The 23,590-nt window shown below is 40.5% G+C and overlaps 2 protein-coding genes across 13 annotated transcripts in view; one reads left to right on the plus strand and one right to left on the minus strand.

The window, feature by feature from the left end:
* S100PBP (S100P binding protein) overlaps positions 1 to 23,590 on the minus strand; it is a 47,397-nt gene that overhangs the window by 21,461 nt on the left and 2,346 nt on the right. For 2 of the 11 annotated variants that reach the window (XM_078452115.2, XM_060625064.3), the window contains exons 1-5: positions 15,563 to 15,746; positions 9,150 to 9,262; positions 7,641 to 8,485; positions 6,911 to 6,996; positions 5,120 to 5,223 (exon numbers count right to left, since the gene is read on the minus strand). In XM_078452115.2, coding sequence (XP_078308241.1) covers positions 5,120 to 5,223; positions 6,911 to 6,996; positions 7,641 to 8,483 — 1,033 coding nt within the window. In that variant the 5' untranslated portion in view covers positions 8,484 to 8,485; positions 9,150 to 9,262; positions 15,563 to 15,746. The other 9 variants (XM_078452117.2, XM_078452111.1, XM_078452109.1 and 6 more) reach the window with 9 other exon arrangements.
* YARS1 (tyrosyl-tRNA synthetase 1) overlaps positions 15,857 to 23,590 on the plus strand; it is a 28,701-nt gene continuing 20,967 nt past the window's right edge. The window contains exons 1-3 of one of the 2 annotated variants that reach the window (XM_060625045.3): positions 15,857 to 16,069; positions 19,109 to 19,255; positions 19,395 to 19,570. In XM_060625045.3, coding sequence (XP_060481028.1) covers positions 15,902 to 16,069; positions 19,109 to 19,255; positions 19,395 to 19,570 — 491 coding nt within the window. In that variant the 5' untranslated portion in view covers positions 15,857 to 15,901. Of the gene's footprint in view, positions 16,070 to 19,048; positions 19,256 to 19,394; positions 19,571 to 23,590 lie in introns of both variants that reach the window. The other variant, XM_060625046.2, reaches the window with a different exon arrangement.

A 23,590-nucleotide genomic window follows, 5' to 3' on the forward strand; every position in this document is an offset into this window, starting at 1 on the left:
AACAGAAATTAGCATGGCAGTTACCAGGGTTTATAGGGAAGGGGAAAGGCTAGTTGTTTTATAATGGGTTTGATAAGAAAGTTCTGTAGATGTTTCACAACAATGTGAATAAACTTGACACTACTGAACTGCACACTTAAAAACTGTTTAATTGTGGGGTGCCGGGGTGGCTCAGATGGTTGTGTCTGACTCTCGGTTTCAGCTCAGGTCATGATCTCACAGTTCATTGAGTTCAAGCCCAGCATTGGGCTCCATGCTGACAGTGAGGAGCCTGCTTGGGATTCTCTCCCTCTCTCTTTCTCTGTCCCTCCCCTGGTCACGTTCTCCCCTCCACCCCAACTCTCTCTCAAAATAAATAAATAAACTTAAAAAAATGATTTAATTGGTCAATTGATATTACTTTTCTTACCATAATTTAAAAAAAGATTAATGGGGTCATGTCAGAAGACACAGGAGCCCACTTGAAGGAAGGAGTCCCCACTGGTCAAACTTGAGACAAACAGAATTTTAAAAAGTAATGACTATATATAATGACCACTGTAACGTTAATTTTTAAGAACCTATGAGGTAATAGTGATACTAAAAAAATCTTTATAGAAGAATGGAAGGTATTCATTGCAAAAGAAATTATATTAGAAATTATTTAGAAAATGAATACTTTCTATGCAATTCTCTGTGTAGTAGCTGTTAGGCAAGGATCATCAATGAATACTAAAACAATTAACAATTGTTGTGGAACAGGATATTCAAATGATACCAAAGCAACACCCACAGATGACTTACTAATTACAAAGGGGAAAATGCACCTTACAATGGAAAGATATGACAGTTAACACTTTAACAAAGTGATCAAACTTAGCATCACTATTAGAACACCATGCCAAAAAGAAAAAAAGAACACCCTGTTACTGTGTGGTGTCCCCTAATCTGATAAAGATCGAATACATAACAGTGCCTATGAATTATACCAGTCAAAAATGCTTACTCTGAATCTAATCCCTCCTCTAGATCCAACTTCCAATATATAGGAAATACAGGGGATAGAGGAACAAGTTAAATGACACCACAGGGAAACAATCAGACACAATTCAGAATGTGAGACAATCTACAAAACAAGTGACCTAGATTAAGAGAGACTAAGGAGACAATAATTAAACACGTGAACCTTGATTCGATCCTGTTTGAACAGTTTACAAGAAGACATTTTTGGGACAACTGGGGAAACTGGAATATAAACTAGATACTAGATGATTTTTAAAAATCATGATTAAGTATATATTTCCAATAAACATAAATAAAAAATGTTTAACCTCACTAATTATTAAAACAAAATATGTTAAAATTTACCTATCAAATTGGTGACAATAAAAATTAATACATTTTTTGGGGGGCAGGACAATCTGGTAACATGTAACAGAGGTTTTTAAAATATTTATATACTTTACCCAGCAATTCCACTTCTAGGTATTCATCCTATAGAAATAAGAGTTGTACATAAATATTTATTGACCAGAATGTTCACTGCAGCATTACTAATGAAAATGGGCACAACCTAATTATCCAAATGGAATAATAAATTATATAATACTTTGTAATCATTAAAAATCTTAATTTGAGATAATTAACATGAAAAGGTCCTTAGAAGACATTAAGTATATGGAAGAGAATAGTTATTTTTTGTGATCCCAGAGGGCACAACTAGGAACTACCACTGGAAACTATAGGGAAGTAGAGTTTGTCTCAGTGTAAGGAATAACTTTCTAACAATCAGAATTTTTTAAACAATGAATGGCCTGCTTCATGAGTTAATGAGTTTTGTGTTATTAGAATTCTAAGCAAAAGCTGAATGGTCACTTGGCAAAGATATATAGAACAGATTTATATGTTAGGAGATTAAAGAGAAGATCTTAACGCTCCTTTTCTACTCTAAGAACTTATAATTCCATATAAAGTTTTCCATTAGCTGGAATATCAGGAAGGAAGTAGTTGGTAATTCTTTGTAAATGCTATTAAAGACTCACCTGGCATTAAACTAAAAAGAGATTATATTTATATTAGAATACTGGAGTTGAAGGATGACTTGTAGTATCATATTCTGTGTCAATAACATACACATTATTGATAAAGTGAAAGAACATTTAACCCAATGGAGAGAACTCAAACTGAATTGACAGGAACTACATTACTAATTTCTCTGTTTCTAACAAAGAACCTGGAGAGTTACACTTTTCCAAGGTGAAATAGCACTTAACATATCAAAAAGGACAGGAGGCACTATATGCTTCCTCTTTTTGTTTCTGGCTACTCTTTACTTCATATATAAATAGAGGAGGAATAAAATATATCCCCACTCTCCTCTGAAATTTTGCACAGAATCTTTAAACTTTGGACGCATGAGTAGTGGGCAGTGGGAAGTAACACAAAAACATGGTATCACACTGGGTTCCTGGAAAGCAGGAGCAAGTGCTAGAGGACTCTGAAATTTTTAGAATAAAACCGGTGATGATGGCAATTCAAAAAAGAATCCCCTAAAAAACACACTTAAAAAAAATAATAATAACCTTTTATTATGGATATTTTCAAATACACACCAAAGTAGAAACTATAGGGGCGCCTGGGTGGCTCAGTTGGTTAAGCATCCGACTTCAGCTCAGGTCATGATCTCACAGTCCGTGAGTTTGAGCACTGTGTCGGGTTCTGTGCTGATGGCTCAGAGCCTGGAGCCTGCTTCAGATTCTGTGTCTCCCTCTCTCTCTGCCCCCCCCCCCCCCACTCTGTCTCTCAAAAATGAATGGTTCAAAAAAAATTAACAAAAAACAAAGTAGAAAATATAATGAATCCCCACATAACTATCACTCAGCTTAATTAATCAATATTTTGTAAAAGTTGTTCCCTCTAATTTTCCAGGGTTTTGGCTTTTTTTTTAAGAGTTGAAAACAAACACCTGACATCATACTACTTTACCTATAAAAACTTCAGTTTGTAAAGATACCCTTTCTTGCAAATAATACCAAGTATTCAATAAATGTTGACTGCTAGGTACTGTTAGTGGCTAGGTACTGTTCTATGCATTATACTTGTGCTTACAAGTATGAATTTTCACATATGCTAAACCTCATTATTATACCCATTTTGCAAATGAGAAAACTGAGTTTTATTGGCTCAGGTCATAGAGTCAGTAAGCAGTGGAGTTAGGGTATGAACCCAGAAGTTAACTCTAGATTAGACTTTACTCTCTCAACCACTAAAGTATGCTGTCTTTCCCCTATGCATGTTATTCTAGCTGTTTCTTATGGGATACAGATTATTATGGTAAAGTGGGAGAGGAACTGCTAAGTGGGAAAGAGACTGGAAAGACGCTGTAACATGAGTAGCTGCTCATTGCTTTTCTTGTGAAATTTTCTCTTCTAAATGTCCCAAACGAGAAGGGAAATATAATTGGGTATCATCAGTGTGAATTGCCTAGGACATAAAAGAAAGTCACCTCACAGAGGGAAAAGCAATGCTCAAGTCTCTTCCACAGAGGTTAAACACACACAAACTTCTTTCAATCTGCCCCTCCAGTTAATGACCTGCAGCGAGGGGGTCTGGGCCGATGGGAGAGGGGTGTCTCTAGTTCCACCAGACCTTTAAAATGGTTCAAACAAGGGGCACGTGGGTGGCTCAGTTGGTTAAGCATCTGACTCTTGATTTTGGCTCATGCCATGATCACACAGTTCATGAGTTTGAGCCCTGCGTCGGGCTCTGTGTTGATGGTGTGGAGCCTACTTGAGAGTCTCTTTCTCGCCCTCTCTCTCTCTCTCTCTCTGCCCCTCCCCTGCTCTCTCTCTCTAAATAAATAAACTTAAAAAAAACCAAAACTTTAAAATAGTTCAAACAAAGAGATCTCACAAGCAGAGGGCTGAGCCATCAGTACAAGCAGTATTTGATTCCTTAATGAAGTCTTTGAAGAAAAAATAAAAGGACCTGGAAAAAAAACTTCTTCTGGCTGATGCCTCAGTTCCAAAACTACTAATTAAAGATTTGTTTTAAAAAAAAAAAAAGGGATGGGAGTAGTCTCCTCTGAGTCTTTGGTCAAGAATTCTCCTAAAACTCTTCCTAGTAATTTATGACAGATCTTAGAATAACAGAATTATTTTCCCCATGGAGCCTACCTAGGGTGTCCTCCACTCTCCCCAAACACAAACAGAAGTGCTTCTTCCTTGTTCCTAGTGCACGTTATACATAATTCTCTTAGAGCACTAATCAATATTGTGGTATAATCATCTTTACCTTCTCTGGACTATCAATTCCTAGAAAGCTAGGACCCTACGTTGGTCCTCTTTACATTTCAAATTCCTAATCTTCAAACCTAGCACCACTGAAAATATTTGAGGAAGATTTGCTAAATGAATACAGAAAGAAGCTGAGGATGACCAAATATGGAGTGATATTTAGGAGAAGATAACTTTTATCAGTACCTCTCTAACCTCAGCCCCTTCAGTATAGCCCACAAGTTCCCCTCCCTTTAGGAGTTTTCCCACCAGCTACTAGTCCAGGATGAATGATAACAGGGCCTATATCTTTTGAGGGCTGGAGAAAGAATCCGGCCACTTTGCTTTGTAATAGCTTTTAATGAACTAGGGAGAACTCAGCTTGAAGAATCTGGAAGGTAGTCAAAACCTTTTAGGAGCTTTTATTCAAATGCAGATATAGAATATTATTTGAAATGCCTGCCTTTTTACATTTAAATCCTGAAGGAAACAGGGAAAATAATTCTATATAAAACACTAGTGATTACTAAGCAGCCCTTGGTCATCCACTTCTATTTTTCAGACAAAAAAATTCCCTATCAGAAAACTACAGGTCTGGTTACAGCCCTCAGCCATGGAAGACGCACTCTTCACATAGTGGTATGAGTCTCCTTGGACCCCTCTCTAATACAGGTTAGCCAAACCACTTGGGGAATTATTTGGTTAGGCAATCTTTTAAAGTAAAAATCTTTGGGTAAAGAAGTTATCTTTCTCATCAATTTTAGAAAATTCAAAATAATCTCCCAGTTTAATCTATATTACACTGGAAAAAAAAAAAAGAAGTCCCATCACATCTTTTACATGCCATTCTCTGGTTACCATGTTACCTTGGTTAGTGTCCTTTGGGTGTTCTATATGAGCAATGACTTCCTTGAGATAACTTTGCTTCTGCTTTTCTAGATCTGATTGTGAAAACGTCGGAACATTAGTCCTTGAACAAAGCAAACCGGGAGGAAAAACAGCCCATTAGAACCATGAGTGTAGTGTTTATAGAGAGAAGTCATATATTGCCGATCAGTTAGAACAACTAACTTTCAGAGGCAAAATACTCTTTAAGATCCAGTGACAGAAGACAGTGTTAGTCACATAGTATAAAGCTGAAATCAAGTATGGAGTTGAGAAAAAAAGGAAGATGAGAAACAGATACAACCTCCTGTTAACAAGGCATAGGAAAGTGAAGATTATCCAGTCCCCAGAGAAAGTAAGCACTTGTTGAGTAACTCAAGGTTAATCAAGAAATAACTTCACAGAGCCACAGAAAAACTCAAAGAGATAAAGACCAAAAAGAACCAGCTGGGTGTGGCAGTTAGAATACTGGTGACCTTGGCAAGAACAATTTTTGGCCCTTGCTCATCCTGTTTGCACTGTACTATGGAGTCAGTGGATTAGAATATGGAGATAATAAATTCATAACTGTTCTAAGTAGCCTGACTTGGCTCTTTGGTATAACTTCCACTGTAAGTAATTCACCAAGTTTCCCTCAATTGTGCAAAGAAAACAAAACAAACAAACAAAAAAACTGGGATTAAGGATAGAAGTCAAAGGAAACTTTAGCCTTATTTCTAATACATTAAAAAGAATTTAAAGCAGAGGAGAGCCTGGGTGGCTCATTTGGTTAAGCTTCCGACTCTTGACTTCAGGTCAGGTCATGGTCTAGTGGTTTGTGGGTTTGAGCCCTGCACAGGGCTCTGTGCTGGTGGTGCAGAGTGCTTGGGATTCTCTCTCTCCCTCTGCCCCGTGTGCTTTCTCTCTCTCTCTTTCAAAATAAACTTAAAAAAAATTTAAAGCAAAATAAATATAATATCTGTGTAATAAAAAAATTTTTTTTAATCCCTTTGTAGGGAAGTCAATCTGACTCAACCTAAAAAATAGCTCTGCTATAGGGCGCCTGGGTGGCTCAGTCGGTTAAGCATCCGACTTCGGCTCAGGTCACCATCTCACAGTTCGTGGGTTTAAGCCCCGCGTCGGGCTCTGTGCTGACAGCTTGGAGCCTGGAGCCTGCTTCGATTCTGTGTCTCCCTCTCTCTCTCTGCCCTTCGCCTGTTCACACTCTGTCTCCCTCTCTCTCAAAAATAAATAAACATTAAAAAAAAAAAAAAAAGCTCTGCTAATTGGAAAGGCCCATGTAGAGACACTGCCATCTCCTGGCAACAAGAGAACAGATTGTAAAGTGACCCAAATCTGCAACCTCTACTAGAATTTTCCCTCAAGGACAGCTGCATTCAAGTTGGAAGAGATGACTAAATGATCTTCTACATAGTTGTATTTTAACGTTTGTGTTCAAATTATTCTAACTTCCTATCATATCTGTGACCAGGCTTCCCCATACACAGGAAAAGAAATCTTACATTTATACAGTATTTTCACTAATAGGTCTTTCTGACTCTTCAAAATAACTGAGAAACAGCAGGGAAGGCATCATTAGCCTCATTTTGTTGACAAATAAACATAGATTATTTGACTTGCCCAAGGTTAGACAGCTACACGTTAGTGGTCCCAGAACTTAAAGTATGCTTACTCCTGGTGCGTGGTTTTATTCCACATTAAGGGGAAATGGAGGAGCGGAAGACAGAAATTGAAGAGAACCAACAGAAACCAGAATATTATCATACTGTTACCTTCTTTTGGCTTGCAGAACAGGTATGACTTTGCCTAGTCTTCTCTCGTTGACTTTCAGCTTCCCAGAATCCTTGTCAAGAATATTCTGCTTTCATTCAAAGCAGAAGATAGTCATAAAAAAAAAAAAAACAAAAAAAAAAAAAACTGAAAACACCATTTACAGACATATTCTTAAACTATAGGCTACAAAGGCATATTCCTGTACCCTACTGTGTAACAGGCACTATAGCAGATGCCTTAAAGGAGATAATAACTAATTTTAAGGAAAAGAAAGAAACCCTAAGTTGTATGCCCATTTGACAGGGAATCAGGCTTAAAGAGGTTAGGTAAATTGTCGAAGATTTTTTAGCTCTTCAGTGGCTGATCAGGTGCTGTATCTCATTTAGCATAGCAACCCGAGATTGAGACTTAAGGTTAAAACCCCCAAAAAAGGAAAAATAATAGTAATATCATCATTATCTTAGTAATTAGCCAATAATAGCAATTTAATATTATATACCAGTTACCATATAGACATTATTTCATTAATCCTTACCATATATGTGTGAAGTATTATTTAGTCCAATTTATAGATAAGAAATATGAGAGAACAGAGAGGCTAAATAATTTTCCCAAGGTCACAGTTCTAGTCAGGGTTCAAATCCCAATTTGTTTGATGAATACAAAGCTTTGCTATACAGCTTGTGAATGAAAATAATTTTTCTCTTTACCTTGAAAAAATATACGTACTTTGTTTGATGAACTGGAAACAACTGGAAACGTCATTTCACAATTTGATTTATGTGATCCATTTTTCCAGGATGACCCCAAATGAGGAGTCTCTGAATTGTCCAAGATCTGAGAGAATACAGGTGTAGGTTTCTTACTGTCAGGCATATTTTTATCAGACACAGTTTGCTGAAAGTTACTGTCTGGAGAAGAGAGCGGGGGCATATCCCAAGCAGAATTATTGGGACTGATCCCTTCAGACTCAGTGCAGAGTTTGCTCTCATTTGGGCTAAGACCATCTTCTCTCATCTCTTCCCCAAGGGAGGAGGGCTTTTCAAGATCTTTGGATAAATCAGTCTTGTCCTTATCAAGCACAGCATCACAAACTGTTGGATTAAATGGTGCAACTGTTACTTTTACAAGATTCTTTTCTAGTGCAAAGTGTCTGTTTAACGGTTTAGTAGGAGTTGGGCCATGACCAACTGATGTACTTAGTTGAGGTAGTTTTAAGAGGCCAGGGGTCTCAGCTACTGGTCCCAAGGTGTATGATGAATTTTTCTCTTGGGAAGTATCAAATAGAATTTGATCCCCTTTCCCTCCCTTCTCAACGTGACTGCTGTCATCTTTAAGCAACCCTCCTCCCCAAGAAAAGTGCTCATTTGATAGGTCATCATCCTTCAAGAGCTCCTGAATATCTTCCTCTGTGAAACTGAAATGGCCATCATCTTCTTCTCCCTCAGACAGATCCAGCAAGGAGTCATCCAATCCATCCTCATCCGAGGAACCCCATGAAAATGGGGCATTGTCTTTAGGCAAGAGAGAAGTCCCAGAAGACTGTTCAGAGGAGACTAGTGAGCACGTCATATCTGGAAAAATAAGAAACAGTTTCACCGAGGTACAGGAAATCCCTATATCAACTTCTGTTTTATAGGGTGGTAGTATCCTAATATTTCAAATTCTGTGCACCATGACTTATAACATGAGAAAGAATTTTAAGATATTTAACCTTACCAGAATCATGGAAATACACATTCAAACAGTGACAAGCTTTTTTTCCTAACAAAATAGTAAAAATTAAGATGTCACAATATCTAAGTTGGTAAGGATGTAGGAAACAAGCGCTCTCACAGTATTTGTGATTTGTCAATACCATTTGACCCCACAATTTTACTTCTGGCAATTTTTCCTACAGTAGTACCTATACAAATGCACATCGATACATTTATAAGGATGTTCAAAGCAGAATTATTCAAAATAGCCAAATATTGGAGAGAACCTTAATGTCCATGACCGGAACTATTTAGTGGAATCATGGTACACTCATTCTATGGGATACTTTACAACTATTTAAAAACACAATGAAATAGATCACTATATACTAGCATGGAATAATATCCACAACGTAGAAGGAAAACAAATACATACTGTGTAAAATGCTTGGATTTTCAGTTTACACTTTGAAAAAACAAACACGTATAACTTTTAAAGTTTAAAAAAAAACTTTAAGAATACAAGAATTGTCTTCCATACTGTGTGGAGCTGCTGGCGTGATCTCTTTGCCACGAGACCAAATGGAAAAAGGTTTCAGCTCCTGCTAGCTGTTCCTTTCAGGAGACTTGTCAAAATGATTGACTCCCACCTTCCTGCAGGCACAAAGAAAATTAGAGGATCTTCTCATCACTTTCAACTCTGCTAATTACAAAGTCAACTGTATTATGCTTTAAGGTGCTCCACCTATTAATTTTGATCTTGATTTTTTTTAAATACCAGAAAGTTGGATTTTGAGTCAAGAACATCAAAGAAAAATCTTTAGAGGGAAAATTATGCAACTAAGGAACTAGTTTTGTTCCTCCCAACAATTTGTTCTTTCTTGAGAATTATCATTTGCTCCCGTAAGATGAATACTGGCTTGGGAGTCTTGAGACCTTGCTTATAGTCCTGGTTCTGTCACTAACCAGCTGTAATAATTTGGGCAAGTCACTAAATCCCTGGATTTGTCTCATTTATAAAATGGGAAAGGGGTGGGAAGGCAGACTAGGCAATGTCTAAGATTCCACCAAGATCTAGAAGTTCATCATGATCACACATACCAACGTCTCATTTTCAGTTTATATATAAATGCAAAGAACAGATCCAGAAAAATATAAAACTGATGACTGTTATAACCTATGATGGGACCAAGAGATCTCAAGGGAAGACTTCAGTGTCATTCTGAATAATGTCAACTATTCTACTTGAATATTTGTATATTACTGATGTAATCAAAACCTAGCTTTTACACAGTGATGGACCTAATCGAAATTATTTTCTAGATGGTAAAGGTAATGAAAGCTTGTATTTCACACATCACGTCAACATCTGAGAAGCTATTAAGAAATGCTTATACACTAAACTCAAATAATTTCGAAAACTCCCTGCTAGCCTTTTAACTGTGATTTTCCCCCACCCCACTTTTCCTTCACACTCTGAATTTTAGCTTTAGTTCATGCACTCTTTCAGAAAACCATTTTCTGAGCTACTATCATCACACAATACTGAGCAAGACATGTTTCTATATGACTTCTTAAAAACAAAGATACAGTTTCCTACCTTGGTAGGAAGACAACATTGAAAGTTATGCACTAATATCAGAAAATATAAAATGGTATGAATAATAAAGTACTAGAGAAAGAGAAGAAAAAGAGAGGTATTACAGAACACTAGCATTAGAAAGGATTTATATAATGTATAACATATTGACTATAGTTAACCATACTGTATTTTTATATTTGAAAGTTGCTTGAGACAGATCTTAAAAGTTCTCATCACAAGGAAAAATTTATAACTATGTGAGTTGGTATGTGTTAACTACTCTTACTGTGGTAATCATTTAGTATTATGTACATACATCATTATGTTGTATGCCTTAAACTAATACAGTGCTATATGTCAATTGTATCTCAACAAAACTAGGGGTAAAATAAATTTAAAAAAATTTAAAGAAGGAACTTAAACTTACCCATCTTATAAATGAGATGGGACAAAAAGAAATATTAAGTACCTATTATAAACCAGTCACTACGAGACACATTTTACGACTTCTAATTTAACTCAACATAACTCTGCAATATAGACCTTACCAAATAAACTAAGCTTTCTGTTGCATTTAAACTTAGGGCTGCTGAGACTTTTTATCTTATTTTACCAATATTCCAGCATTGTTGTGAGAGAGTTCCAGGCACTGCAGGCACTGAAACAGGTGCCTCTATGAAGAAAAAGTAATTTCTCTGCACAGTGACTGGGTTATTTTATATTATTTCTTTAGGCAGCAGTAAGAAAAAGTTTAGATGTAAAGTTTGTAGGTGTAAAGCACAAGTATCATAGGCACCGGGTTAAGCAGCTTTATTTCTGAGAAGCCCTTTCTAAGCCACTATCTCCATTCTCATTCAAACTTCTTCCAAAAGGTCTAGTTCAAGCAGTTGGCTTGCCCAAATGAAGAGTTCAATAAATGTTCACTCTTAGGAAACTCAGGTTAAGAAGCATTAAGAGGGGTGCCTGGATGGCTTAGTCTGTAAAGCATGTGGCTCCTGATCTCAGGGTCGTGAGTTCGAGCCCTATGCTGGGTGCAGAGATTAAAAAATAAAATCTTAAAAAAAAAAAAAAAAAAGATGGCAGGAAGTAACTTAACCAAGCACACAGAGCTAGTAATGCTAGAACAAGGATCTAAACCCAGATCTAATTCCAAAGGTAATGCTTTTTTCTGCTACCCTTGTCAGAGATTTGCCCAGGGTCAGTCAGCAAATGGCAGAGCTTTCCAATTTCATACTCTCTAACATACTATGAAAGATAAAGATACCGAAGAGGGCTTTTAATCCCTCAGCAAAAATAACTTAAGCCACTTTATTAAACACAGGCTTCCCCGGACTTCCCAGGTAGAATAGAAGAACATGAGAAATACTCCTGAATGCAGCCAAACCTCACTGGAAGAAAATCATGGTTATTGGCAAACTTTACTGTGCACACATAGGATCAATATCCTTCACAAGAACTGAAAACATCAATCCCTATACTACATGACATCCAGAAGCACAGAGCTGGCTCTTCTGAGTTTCTTTCAGAGAATGTTCCAATAGGTTTGGGAGCAAAATTATGCAAAACAATACAATATACAGATAATTTTTAACTTGCACAAATCATTCTCTCCACAATTTTATTTCCTCATTAAAAATTCTTTTTATTATACATAACTTAAAACATATACAAAAATCACAACAGTATAACAAACTCTCATAGATCCACCACTCAGCCCCAACAACTATCAGCCCATAGTAAATCTTGTCTCATCCACTTCCCCCCTTTACTGGATTCTTTTGAAGCAAATCCCAGGCATCACATCATTTCATCTGTAACTAACAGGAATTCCTTATCATAAAATACATGGTTCAGGTTTCCAATTATTTTATAAATGTCTTATTTTTTAAGATTGAAAAAAATCGGTTTCCATATAAGTCCACACACTGCCATTGGCTGACATGTTTTATATTTTAATCTATAGGTTCCCCATCTTTTTTTCCTTGCAATTTGTTAAAGAAACAATACCAGATAGTGTATGGATACACACATATATCATTAAATTATAAAAATATGCATGGGACTAGGAAGCACAAAATTCAGGATAGTGGTTACTTCTGGTGGTAGAGAGGGAAGAGGAAGGTCAAGGGGGCATGAGTACCTTCAATTCTATCTGTAATGTTTTACTTCTTAAAAAATAAATAGATAAATAAATAAATAAATAAATAACAAAAAGACCTCCAAGAAATATGGCGAAGGGTGCCTGGCTGGCTCAGTCAGTAGACCTTGAGACTCTTGATCTTGGGGTCATGAATTCGAGCCCCATGTTGGGTGTGTAGAAACTACTTAAAAAAAATATGGCAACATAATGAAAGTAAAATAAAGGAAGCTATGTTCCCATTCCAAGGGGGAGGCAAGAAAGTTAATCATTCCTCTAAGTTCCATCCTAGGCCCTGAAACACCTGATAACATCTAAGACAACTGGATCCCAAACATGTTCCAGGACATTAGCTCCAAACCTTGGCCAACACTGGCATCAATACCCCCTCCCTTTGGTAATATATGGAATAACACCTATTGTTCTCCTGACACTCACTTTTGATCAGAGGCTATGTTGGGTTCTTGAAAGAACATGCACCCTGGACCCCCTTCCAATATAAACTCATAACCCCAAGTGACAGAGAGACTCACTTTTCCTTTTCCAAGTCTCCCAGACACTCCATCTGCTATACTCTCTCACTTACACTATTCAATGAACTCTGTTCTCACTTCCTCCTGGCTCACATTTGATTTCTATCCTGAACTAAGCCAAGGACTCTCTTGAGCCTCAGACCCCTCTGAGTCCTCAGATTCAGCTTGCCTACATCAATAAGAAAGATAAAGCTGAATGGTGTGCATAATGGTATTATTTTGTTACTTCCTACAAATTTCATATGCTTAAAATATTGAATAAAAATATTTCTAAATTAAGAAGCCAGTGGAGAAAGACAATGATTACATTCTGAAGTTTCAAATGTCCTCTTCTGTACAATAGAGACCATCACAGTAGCTACCTCATAGTGTTGTTGCCAGAATTAAATGAGACCGTGAACATAGAGCACTTAGCACAATAGAAGCACAATGGAAAAGCTAAATAAGTAGTGGCTATAGTTTCATTTCATCCCACATCATCACCTCCCTGACCCCTAGAGAATCTTAAGGAAGCATAGAAATGGTAGGAAAGAGTGCGAATCTAATAGAGAACTCCCCCTAGGTCCTTGCTTGTTAAGAAATTATCCAGTATACTCTAATCTCTTCTAGTTTAACCCAGCATTCAACCATATTGCCACTGAATTAATTAAAGACCAGGCTGTGTGCACGTCTGAAATATCAGGCAAATCCTGCAAATTAATGGTTACTAAAGTGTCTTGTATAGAGGAACTGGACTAAAATTCAGAGACCTCTGCAAGTCACTGAAAGTCTCTGAACCTCAATACAGAGGAGAACACTCATCTGAAAAATGGGGGATAATTATACACTGTTAACTTCAAACACCGATTATGAAGATCAAATGAGGGGATGTTTATGAAAGCACTCTAAACCTAAAAGCCCTATATTAATGAAAGTTGGTATTTAATGAATTTGCAAGAGGTGGGGAAAAAAAAAACTCAGATAAAATTAAGTTCTAAAATGAAGTTCCACAAGACGGCCTTAGTACTTCTCTGTCTGCCATTCTACAATTACCTGACTTTCTTGGCACTTGCTTTGTAACTGCCACCTAAAATGAGATCTCTTTATTTTTAAGGGAAGAGTATTTTTCCCATCTCCAAGTCTGTCTCTTATTCCTCTGCTCCCCATCCCTTCTGTGACCCTATTCTGTCCTTCCATGTCTCTCTCACCTGTCCACCCCCTCTTCACACTTCAGTTTACCACCCCCTCGCTCTGTTCTCTAACCACCTAGCTGCAACCTCAGAAACTGGTTCCCTTTCTATTTTTATCGTACCTAAGAAAACCTATTGCCTTAAAGCACAAAGGCTTATTTTATTCAGGCCACTAAAACTGCAACACCAGACACAACCCCATATCCCTCTTTCAAGGTTCTAAAACCAAGACCATTACCAAGCTATGGCCAAGAGCAAAGAATATTTCCAAGGGACATGCCTTTGATTTCCAACCTTTCCCATATGCAATACATGTGAGGCACGAAGCACAAAAGACACTCACTAGGCTTTATCGCTCTATAAAATGGGCATAACATTTAAACAAAATCAAAGTGAACTGAAATTATCTGTAAGAATTCTGCAACTTCCTTTGAAGTAACTGGAAACACCGTAGGACAGAAAAACAACCTAGGGCTGGAAATCTCTGCTTTAGGTTAACATTTCACTAGATATGGATTCCAGGACTCTCATCCCACAGGGGCATAAAAACTAAATATTAAAAAAATGCAGCAACAGGTGTCTTCTTTAGAAGAAAATGTTTTTAAACTAATTTAGGCAGGATTGCCAAAGATCGCAGCCTCTAACAAATCCAGAAGAAACTGGAGATCAGGGTGGGGCAGCAGGTGAGCAATGCAATCACTTCTTTCCCTTCTCAGGGGCCCCCGCTGCGGTGCCAACTGCCCTCCCTCCGCCCAAGAAAGAACTGGTAACACCACCAGTCCCGAGAACCCCTCCGGGCCCAAGTCCACCCTTCGTAGGACACTACTTGGGCTCCCCCTGCTCTTCCTTACGAATGCAACGGCCCCAGCACAGCATCGCCCTTGGGGCTGGGCCTTCTCTCTTCCCTTCTTCCCTCCCCCGAAAACACCAAGAAACTCCCGCCTCCCGGTGGAAGGCGGGAGAAGCGCGGGCTTGCTCCGCGCCCCTCCCCCCGGAGGGGCCAAACCGACCTCCCCCGCAGGCCTCGGTGGTGCACCCCTCACCCTGATAGTGACCACCCACACCCACACTTCCGCGGGACCCAGGCCCCGCCAGCCCTAGGGGTGGGTCATCCTCTCCTCCGCCCTTAAGGCGCTGCTGTAAGACCACGATCTTCTCCCTAGCAACAGCCCCCCAAGTGGGGCATGGAGCAGCAGCACCCCCAACCCACCTAACACACCCATCCTCCCACCCCCACTGGGCAGGGAGACGAACGGCGCTCTCCGTCTCGCAGGTGACCCAACAAGCCTCCCTCTTCCTCAGCAGGGTGAGGGGCATCTGTCGCCAGCCGACGTGGAGGTGGGGCGCAGGGACACTCCCCCTCCCGCCGCCATCACCTCAGGAACGACAACGAGCCCTTTCCCAGCAGGGCGAAGGCCTCCCAACCCTTCAACAGGGTGGACAGACATGTACGGCCCCCTGGAGAAGCAACAGGCGCCCCCATCCCCCCTCCCAGCCGGGAACGCTGACCCCTTCATCCCTCCTGCTCTTCACCTCCGGAAGCGGGGCCGAAGCCTGTGCGAACGACTGCGCCTCACTCCGCCCCCTGCGCCATTTTATCGCCCCCTCCCCGACCTCCCCCACCCCTAGCCAACCGGGCCAGCGCAAGGGGGAGGGCAAACAGGCAGTGATTGGCAGGAATCCGCCCCGCCCCTCAGGGGGTTGTGCCCCGCGCAGGCGCGGCGACCCCGCCCCCGTACCGCCTATCCTGCCTACTGGCTCCTCCCCTTCTCGTCTCATCGACCCGCTCGACTCTCAGCTGCTCCTGACTCCTCCCTGGCCGCTCTCAGGCGAAGGGTCCAGGCCGAGCAAGCCGAGCGACGAGCTCAGCTGATGCAACCTAACTGGGCCCGCGTGCCACTTCCCGGCACGCGGCGGCGGCGGCGGCGACCGAGGAAGCGGCGCGGTGCCGGCCTGAGCGCGGGAAGCAGGGGCGACGGTGCCATGGGGGACGCTCCGAGCCCTGAAGAGAAGCTGCACCTTATCACCCGGAACCTGCAGGTAGGGCCTCGGGGTTGGAAATGCGCTGTCAAGGACTGGGGGCTCGAGGTCCAGTGACCCTGAGTGCCACTACAGGGTCCTAACTGTGTGGGGTCGGGAGCTCCGCACCGAGGCAATTCAGAGAGCCTGCTGGTTGGTCGGTCAGTCGTTCAGTCAAGCAGCAGTCATCTGGGTCCCACAGAAATGACAGTGGGCTCACCTGTGTGCAGTCACCTTGTATTGAGCCAAGCTTTGAATCTAGGACTGCCACCCCACCCACCCTATTATGTGCCAGGCGATACGTCAGGGCCCTGCCCTCCCGGGGCTTGTCTGGAGGGAATCAGACGTTAAGAATAACCCATAATTCAGGCACTTAGTTACAGTTGAAACAAGGACTGCCAAGTCCTATCCGTGGAGCTTTGGGAGGAATTTAGGGGAGAGGGCTGGGGGAGTGTCAGGGAAGGCTGAGGAAGTGATCTCTGAACTGCGCCTTGGCGATGCAAATCACTTCACTCCACATCTGTTCCTGCTGTTTCCAGGAACTGCGGGAGTAGAAGTTAACCAGAAGAAGGATGGGTCGGGGCGGCGAGCATTTTAGGTAGGAACCCAGGTCAAGACCCAGAGGGGAGAAAGAACACTGGTTCAGAGAGAAGGCTAAATTCGCAGGAGTAGAATAAGCAAAGTGCAGATCAAACCCTTAATAAATATTTATATTGCTCATTTCTTTACCTCCTTCAGGCCTCTGACTATTGTCACATTATCAGGAAGGCCTCTCCTGACCACTTCATTTAAATAACAAACCCCCTACCACCAGAACTGTCTCATCTCTTGTTCTAGCTTTTTTCTTTGTTGTTTCTCCATATAACTTATCACCATCTGACGTACTATATATTTTACTTGTTTGTTGAGAAGGGGTAAGGAGGAACCAGGTTATGAAGGCCTTGCAAGTTATGCTTAAAATTGGAGTTTATTCTAAGAGCAGTGATACATTGGTTCGGCCACAGTTTGGGGGTTTTTTACCTTTTTTGAGATACAATTCACAGACCATAAAATTCATTCTTTTAAAGTATACTATTCAGTGGGTTTTAGTATAGTCACAAGGTTGTACAATTATCACCACTGATTCCAGAACTTTTTCATCACCGAAATAAAACCTGTACCCACTGGCAATCACTGCCCATTTCTCACTCCCCGCAGCCATAGGGAAACACTAATCTACTTTACGTCTCTAATTTGCCTATTCTGGACATTCCTTATGAATGGGATCATGTAATATGTGGCTTTTTATGTCTCATTTCTTTCACTTAGCATGTTTTCAGAGTTCATCCATGTTGTCACACCTATCAGAATTTTCTTATTACGGCTGAGAAATATTTCATTATGTGGATATATCACATTTTGTTTCTCCATTCGTCAGTTGGTGGACATTTGGGTTCTTTCTACTCGTAACTTGATCTCAATCGGTAATTTTTGCATGCTTCCTCTTAGCCAGATCGTTTGTCCTAGTCTCTTTCCACAAAATAATACTGGTTGGGGACAAAGCATAAATAGAGCTAATGGCAATGACTCACTCAGGTTTTCAAGAGTAAGTAATATGACCTTGTGGCAAGAACTGTCCAAGTGTCCAAATAGTCAGGGGCTTGGAGAATGCAGGAGCCACCATCCAGCCACCTTGAAACAGGATTTTAATAAGTCCTGCTAACAGGTGATTCAAACCAGCAAAACAGTTTTTGTCTTTCATGGCTTCCAACAGCCTCCCCAAACCATCCCTTGAAGAGACACTAAGATCTCTTTTATTAGCAGCATATTGACCTATAAGGATTTTTCCAATACTGTCTTAGGGCAAAAGGAAATCATTACAGTATCTAAATAGGTGAACAAGTTAATCAAGTTTTGAGTTTTAAAGATCTCTCTGGCTGCTTTCTGGAACATGGGCTGGAGAGAGCAAGCTGTTAGAAAGCTATTTACAATAGTCCTGGTATGAGCTGATGGCCTAGACCAGGGAAGTTCGATGGAGGCAGAGAGGAGGAGGATTTAGGAGCTTTGGGGTAACTTAGGCAACTTGGTGAATGATAGTTACCATTTACTGCGCTGGGGTGAAACTATAAATGAAAAGGATGGGTGGGGAGTGAGGTGGGAAGTTGAGAGCATGAGGTTAATTTTGAACATGCTGAGTTTGAATTAACTGGGTTGATAACAAGTACACTGTTCTATATATGGGTATGAGCAGAAAATTTGGTCGTTACTAGCTCATGAGTAGTAACTGAAGCAACTCGAAAGGGATCAGTTAGGGAGAATGTAGAGTAAGAAGAGAAGAGATAGGGCTGCGAGGATTGCTAATTTTTTTTAAATTTTTTTCCAATGTTTATTTTTGAGAGAGAGAGAGAGTGCGCGCGCGCACACACACACTCACGCGAGCAGGGGAGGGGCAGAAAGCGAGGGAGGCACAGAATCCGAAGTAGGTTCCAGGCTCAGAGCTATCAGCACAGAGCCCAAAGCAGAGCTCGAACTCATGAACCATGAGATCATGACCTGAGCTGAAATGAGACACTTAACTGACTGAGCCACCCAGGTGCCCCAGGATTGCTAATATTTAATGATTAGGAAGAAGAACTGCTGCCAAGAAATCTGAGCCATCAGCCAAAGAAGTAGGAGGACAACTAAGAGAATAAAATAGGGGAGGACCAAAAGAGGAGAGTGTTCCGGGAGGGAATGAGGACTAAAAAGTTTTCATTGAATTTAGCAACATGGGATAAAGACCAGAAGAAGAGACAACTATTTCAAGAAGTTGACGATGAAAGGAAGGAACATGAGTTAGAGTAGATGCAAGGGATCATGCAGGTAGGGACGTGTCCAGTTTTCTACCATGGTGGCATTTCACTGGCAACAGCACCAACTTAGATTGACTGTCACTTGACACTGAGAGCATGGCTGGACCTCCCTGCTGGCTCTGAGCTTAGACCCCCCCAATGACACATGCTTCTGTTTTCCTTGCCACAGGGTAAAGGATGAGCAAGGTGGGGCACCAGCATTAAACCAGCTCTTCTGCTTCCACAACAGGAGGTTCTGGGGGAAGACAAGCTGAAGGAGATACTCAAGGAGCGGGAGCTTAAAGTTTATTGGGGAACAGCAACCACAGGCAAGCCACACGTGGCTTACTTCGTGCCTATGTCTAAGATTGCAGACTTCCTGAAAGCAGGATGTGAGGTAAGAAGTAAGGTTATAAATCAAGGAGTTCCCTGGGGAATGGCCAAGAAAGAGATTTAACAAGGGCAGGGGAAAGAGGGGTGTTTGGAGGGACTTGGACAGAATCACATTTTGGCGGTCCCTCATCTGTTATGTCCAGGTAACAATTCTGTTTGCGGACCTTCACGCTTACCTGGATAACATGAAAGCCCCATGGGAACTTCTAGAACTCCGAACCAGCTACTATGAGAATGTGATCAAGGCAATGCTGGAGAGCATTGGTGTGCCCTTGGAGAAGCTCAGGTTCGTCAAAGGCACTGATTACCAGCTCAGCAAGTAAGTTCTGGATCATCCACCCTCCTTGTGGCTCTCATGCTTCTAGCTAATTACAGGTCCTGTGGAGTCCAGGCACTCTATAAATTTGGATTAGCAGTGCTTTGGCCCTACCAATTAAAAGCCATTAAAAAATTTATACTCTTTGTCCTCTTAACTCATCCATCAAAAATGTACTGACTTGTGAAGGCCTGTGTACTATCCATTTTGCTGGAGATACAAATGTAACCAAAGCAGAGTCCTTGGCCTTGCTGGGCTCCCAGCATATGGAGGAGTGATGAATTGATAAACAATTCAGCCTCCCTTTTTCCTTCCAGCCTCCAGCCTTAGCAAATAATGATAAAATAAATGTGAAAGAAAAATATTTCACTTGTTTCTCACCTCCCCAACAATTTTTACTGCTTCATACTTTTATCAATTTTATTCATACTTGTAATATTAGCAAAGATACAATTTTTCTGTCCTAATATTTTTAACTTAAGTAATTTCCTAAGTCATTTCTCCATGCTGCCTCATAATCTCCATATTTTTTTTTAATTTTTAAAACCTCAATTAAACTATGTATCACTCTACTGGTCACTTTTGCATGTGAACCCTTAGAACAACTTTTTTTTTTTTTTTTTAATTTTTTTAATGTTTATTTATTTTTGAGAGAGAGAGAGACACAGAGTGTGAGCAGGGGAGGGGCAGAGAGAGAGGGAGACATAGAATCCAAAGCAGGCTCCAGGCTCGAAGCTGTCAGCACAGAGCCTGACGTGGGGCTCGAATTCATGAACCGTGAGATCATGACCTGAGCCGAAGTTGGGCACTTAACCAACTGAGCCACCCAGGCACCTTAGAACAACTTTTTAAGGTAAGCATTGCTATGTCCTATTTCACAGATAAGGAAACACATTCAGATTTAACTTTCTCAAGTTTATACTTTCAGTAAGTAGAAGAGCCAGGATGTGAGCCTGGATCTCTTGCTTACAAGTTCATTTCTCTTTTTACTTCATTGATCATAATTTTCTTTATCCTTCCTCACTTTGAACATTTAAAGTTTCAAATAAGGCACATAACACTCTAACGTACACAGATGTTTGAATCCACAGTTTCAGTAGAGCGCCTGAGATTCCATTTATTTTTACATTTATTCTACAGATATTTAGGAAGCACTTATTAGATGGGAAGCCCTGTTCTGGGTCCTGGGTGTACAGAAGTAAACTAAAACAAAAACCCCTATCTTAACGGGCCTTACGTTTAAGCAAGGGGATACAGCCAAAGACAACAAATGAACGAGTAACGTATATATAGTGTGTCAGATGGTGATAGGTGCTGCAAAGCAGGTGAGTGGGGGAGAGAAAGTTCTTGGGGAGTGGGGGGTTTCTGTTTGAATAGAGTGGTTAGGGAAGACTTCTATGATAAGAAGATATTAGACCAAGACCTGAAGAAGGTGAAGGAAGGAGTCATGCAAACACTTATTGAGTTCTTACTATATGCCAGACTCTGTTCTAGGTACCGGGATCATAACGGTGAAGGATTCAGGCAAGGTTTTTATTCTAGAATTGAACAGAATTTGGGGTAGGAGGAGATGGGATAAATAAATAAAGCTACCTTGCTTCAAAGTCACTTGATCTTTTTGTATATACAAAAGTGACTTCAAAGAAAGATGGCTTTGTAAGTGTGCACTTTGATGCACTCCCTCTGTTCCAGACAACAGCAATGATAAAAACATTAAAAAAAAAAACAAAAACAAAGGACATAGCCAGGTTCAAAAACAAGCCAAACATCTCTGTGGTAAGAGAAACAGAATTGAAATGCAAATTGGTGAGTTGGGCTGAAGTTACAGGTTTGCTGGGCTCCAGGCAGGAAGCTGGCAGTGGGGACAAACCAGGCTTACTACTTAAAGCCAAAGCATAAAGGAATGCTTTTCCCCTTTTCCTATTCCCATCCCTACCTATCAAGGAGAGTAGAGCCAGGGAATGGGGGCACTATTAGTCACCTGCCTGGGTCTTTAGGGACTTTTATCAAACTTCAGGCCTATGGAGATTAGAATATAAGCATACCAAGAATTAAACCAAGCTGCCCACCATTTTTGAGTGTTCTATCTGTGATATTAACAAAAAGACATAGATCTAACATGCTAAGGAATAACACCCATTTTTAAAAAGGAAATTATAAAACAGAGGCAGAAATGAAAATGAATATATAGAAATAAAAAGAATCATTTAGAAATCTTAGAAATGTAAAAATTAGTCATTAAAGCCAAACCAAACCAAAACAAAAAACCCCACAGGGGCACCTGACTGGCTCAGGCAGAAGAGCAGGTGACTCTATTTTGGGGTCATGAGTTGAAGCCCCATGTTGGATGTTGAGATTATAAATAAATAAACTTTAAAAAAGCAAAAAAGCCCCACAAACCAGCCTTCAATAGAAGGCATCAACTCTAGACTGAATAAAGTTGAAGAGAAAACTAGAGATTCGCCTAGAATACAGCCTAGAGAGATGGACAGAAAAACTGTAAGAGTGTTTGAGATGCGGATGAGGACTTTTGTTTCCAGCAGTCTGTCACACTGGGTACTCTGACCAGCCTTACTGCTGAAATCAACTAAAAAATGCTGGATAAAATATTTTTTACATTTCCTGAATGCTTCAGATCAGTCGATTGAAAAATTAGTCAAGAATACTCAGTGGCCAGAAACCAAACAAAAGTGGGAATACAAAGATCCTGTATTTCAGGGGTACCTGGCTGGCTCAGCCCATGGAGCATGCAACTCTTGGTCTCAGGGTTGTGAATTCGATCTCCATTTCGGGTGTAGAATTACTTAAAAATAAAATCTTTAAAAAAAAAAAAAAAGACACTGTATTTCAATTAATCTAAGATGCCCTTAAAAAACTGCTGGGGCACCTCAGTGGCTCACTCGGTTAAGCGTCCGACTCTTGGTTTCAGCTTAGGTCATGATCTCACAGTTTGTGAGTTCAAGCCCCACACCTGGCTCTACGAAGGCAGTGCTGAGCCTGCTTGGGATTCTCTCTCTTCTCTCTGTCTTTCTCCACCCTTCCCTGCTTGCTCTGTCTCTCAAAATAAATAAGTAGACTTCAAAAAAAATTTTTTTAGTATTGCTAATTAATCTATATCATGCTAGTGTTTATTTTTATTTGTTTATTTATTTATTTTAAGAGAGAGAAAGACTGTGCGCTCACAGGCAAGTGGGAGAGAGGGACAGAAGGGGAGAGAGAAAGAGAATCCTAAGCAGGCTCCAATGCAGAGCCCGATGTGGGGCTCGATCCCACAACCCTGGGATCATGACCTGAGCCAAACTCAAGGGTCAGATACCAAACCAACTAAGCCACCCAGGTGTCCCTCTAGATGAGTCTTAAAACCTAGCATGTTAGGGGTGCCTGGGTGCCTCAGTTGTTTGAGCATCTGACCCTTAATTTCAGCTCAGGTCAGGATCTCACGGTTTATGAGTTAGAGCCCTGCATTGGGCTCCGTGCTGGAAGTGCAGAGCCTGCTTGGGATTCTGTCTGTCCCTGTCGCTCTGCCCCTCCCCTGCTCACATGCTCTGAATGAATGAATGAGTGAGTGAGTGAATGAATGAATGAATGAATGAAAAATAAATAAAATAAGATACTGAAGGAAAACAATTTACAGCCTAAAAAATCTGTGCCTACCTGAACTACCATTCAAGTGTAGGAGTAAAATACTTGAAAATATTTATCTGAAAAAAGTTATTTTCATGTCTTTTTTGGCCATTTTTGTTTCCTTGTCTGTGAAGTATCTTTGCAAGTAGCCCATTTTCCTTTCGTTTTTTTAGGAGTTCCTTATGAATTCCTGGCAAATCCTTTGCATTCCTAGCAAATCCTTTGTCATTTATATAACATGAGGATAGAGTAATAACCAGTGGAACAGAATAGAGAATTCTGAAATAGATCCTCATAAACATGGAAACTTAATTTATGACAGAGCTGGCATTGCAGATCAGCAGAGAAAGAATATACTTTTTAAGAAAAAATGGTGCAAGACAATTAGTTACCCATATG

Source organism: Panthera onca, chromosome C1, assembly GCF_046562875.1.
Source record: "Panthera onca isolate mPanOnc1 chromosome C1, mPanOnc1 haplotype 2, whole genome shotgun sequence".
In the NCBI taxonomy this organism is placed as follows: Eukaryota; Metazoa; Chordata; class Mammalia; order Carnivora; family Felidae; genus Panthera; species Panthera onca.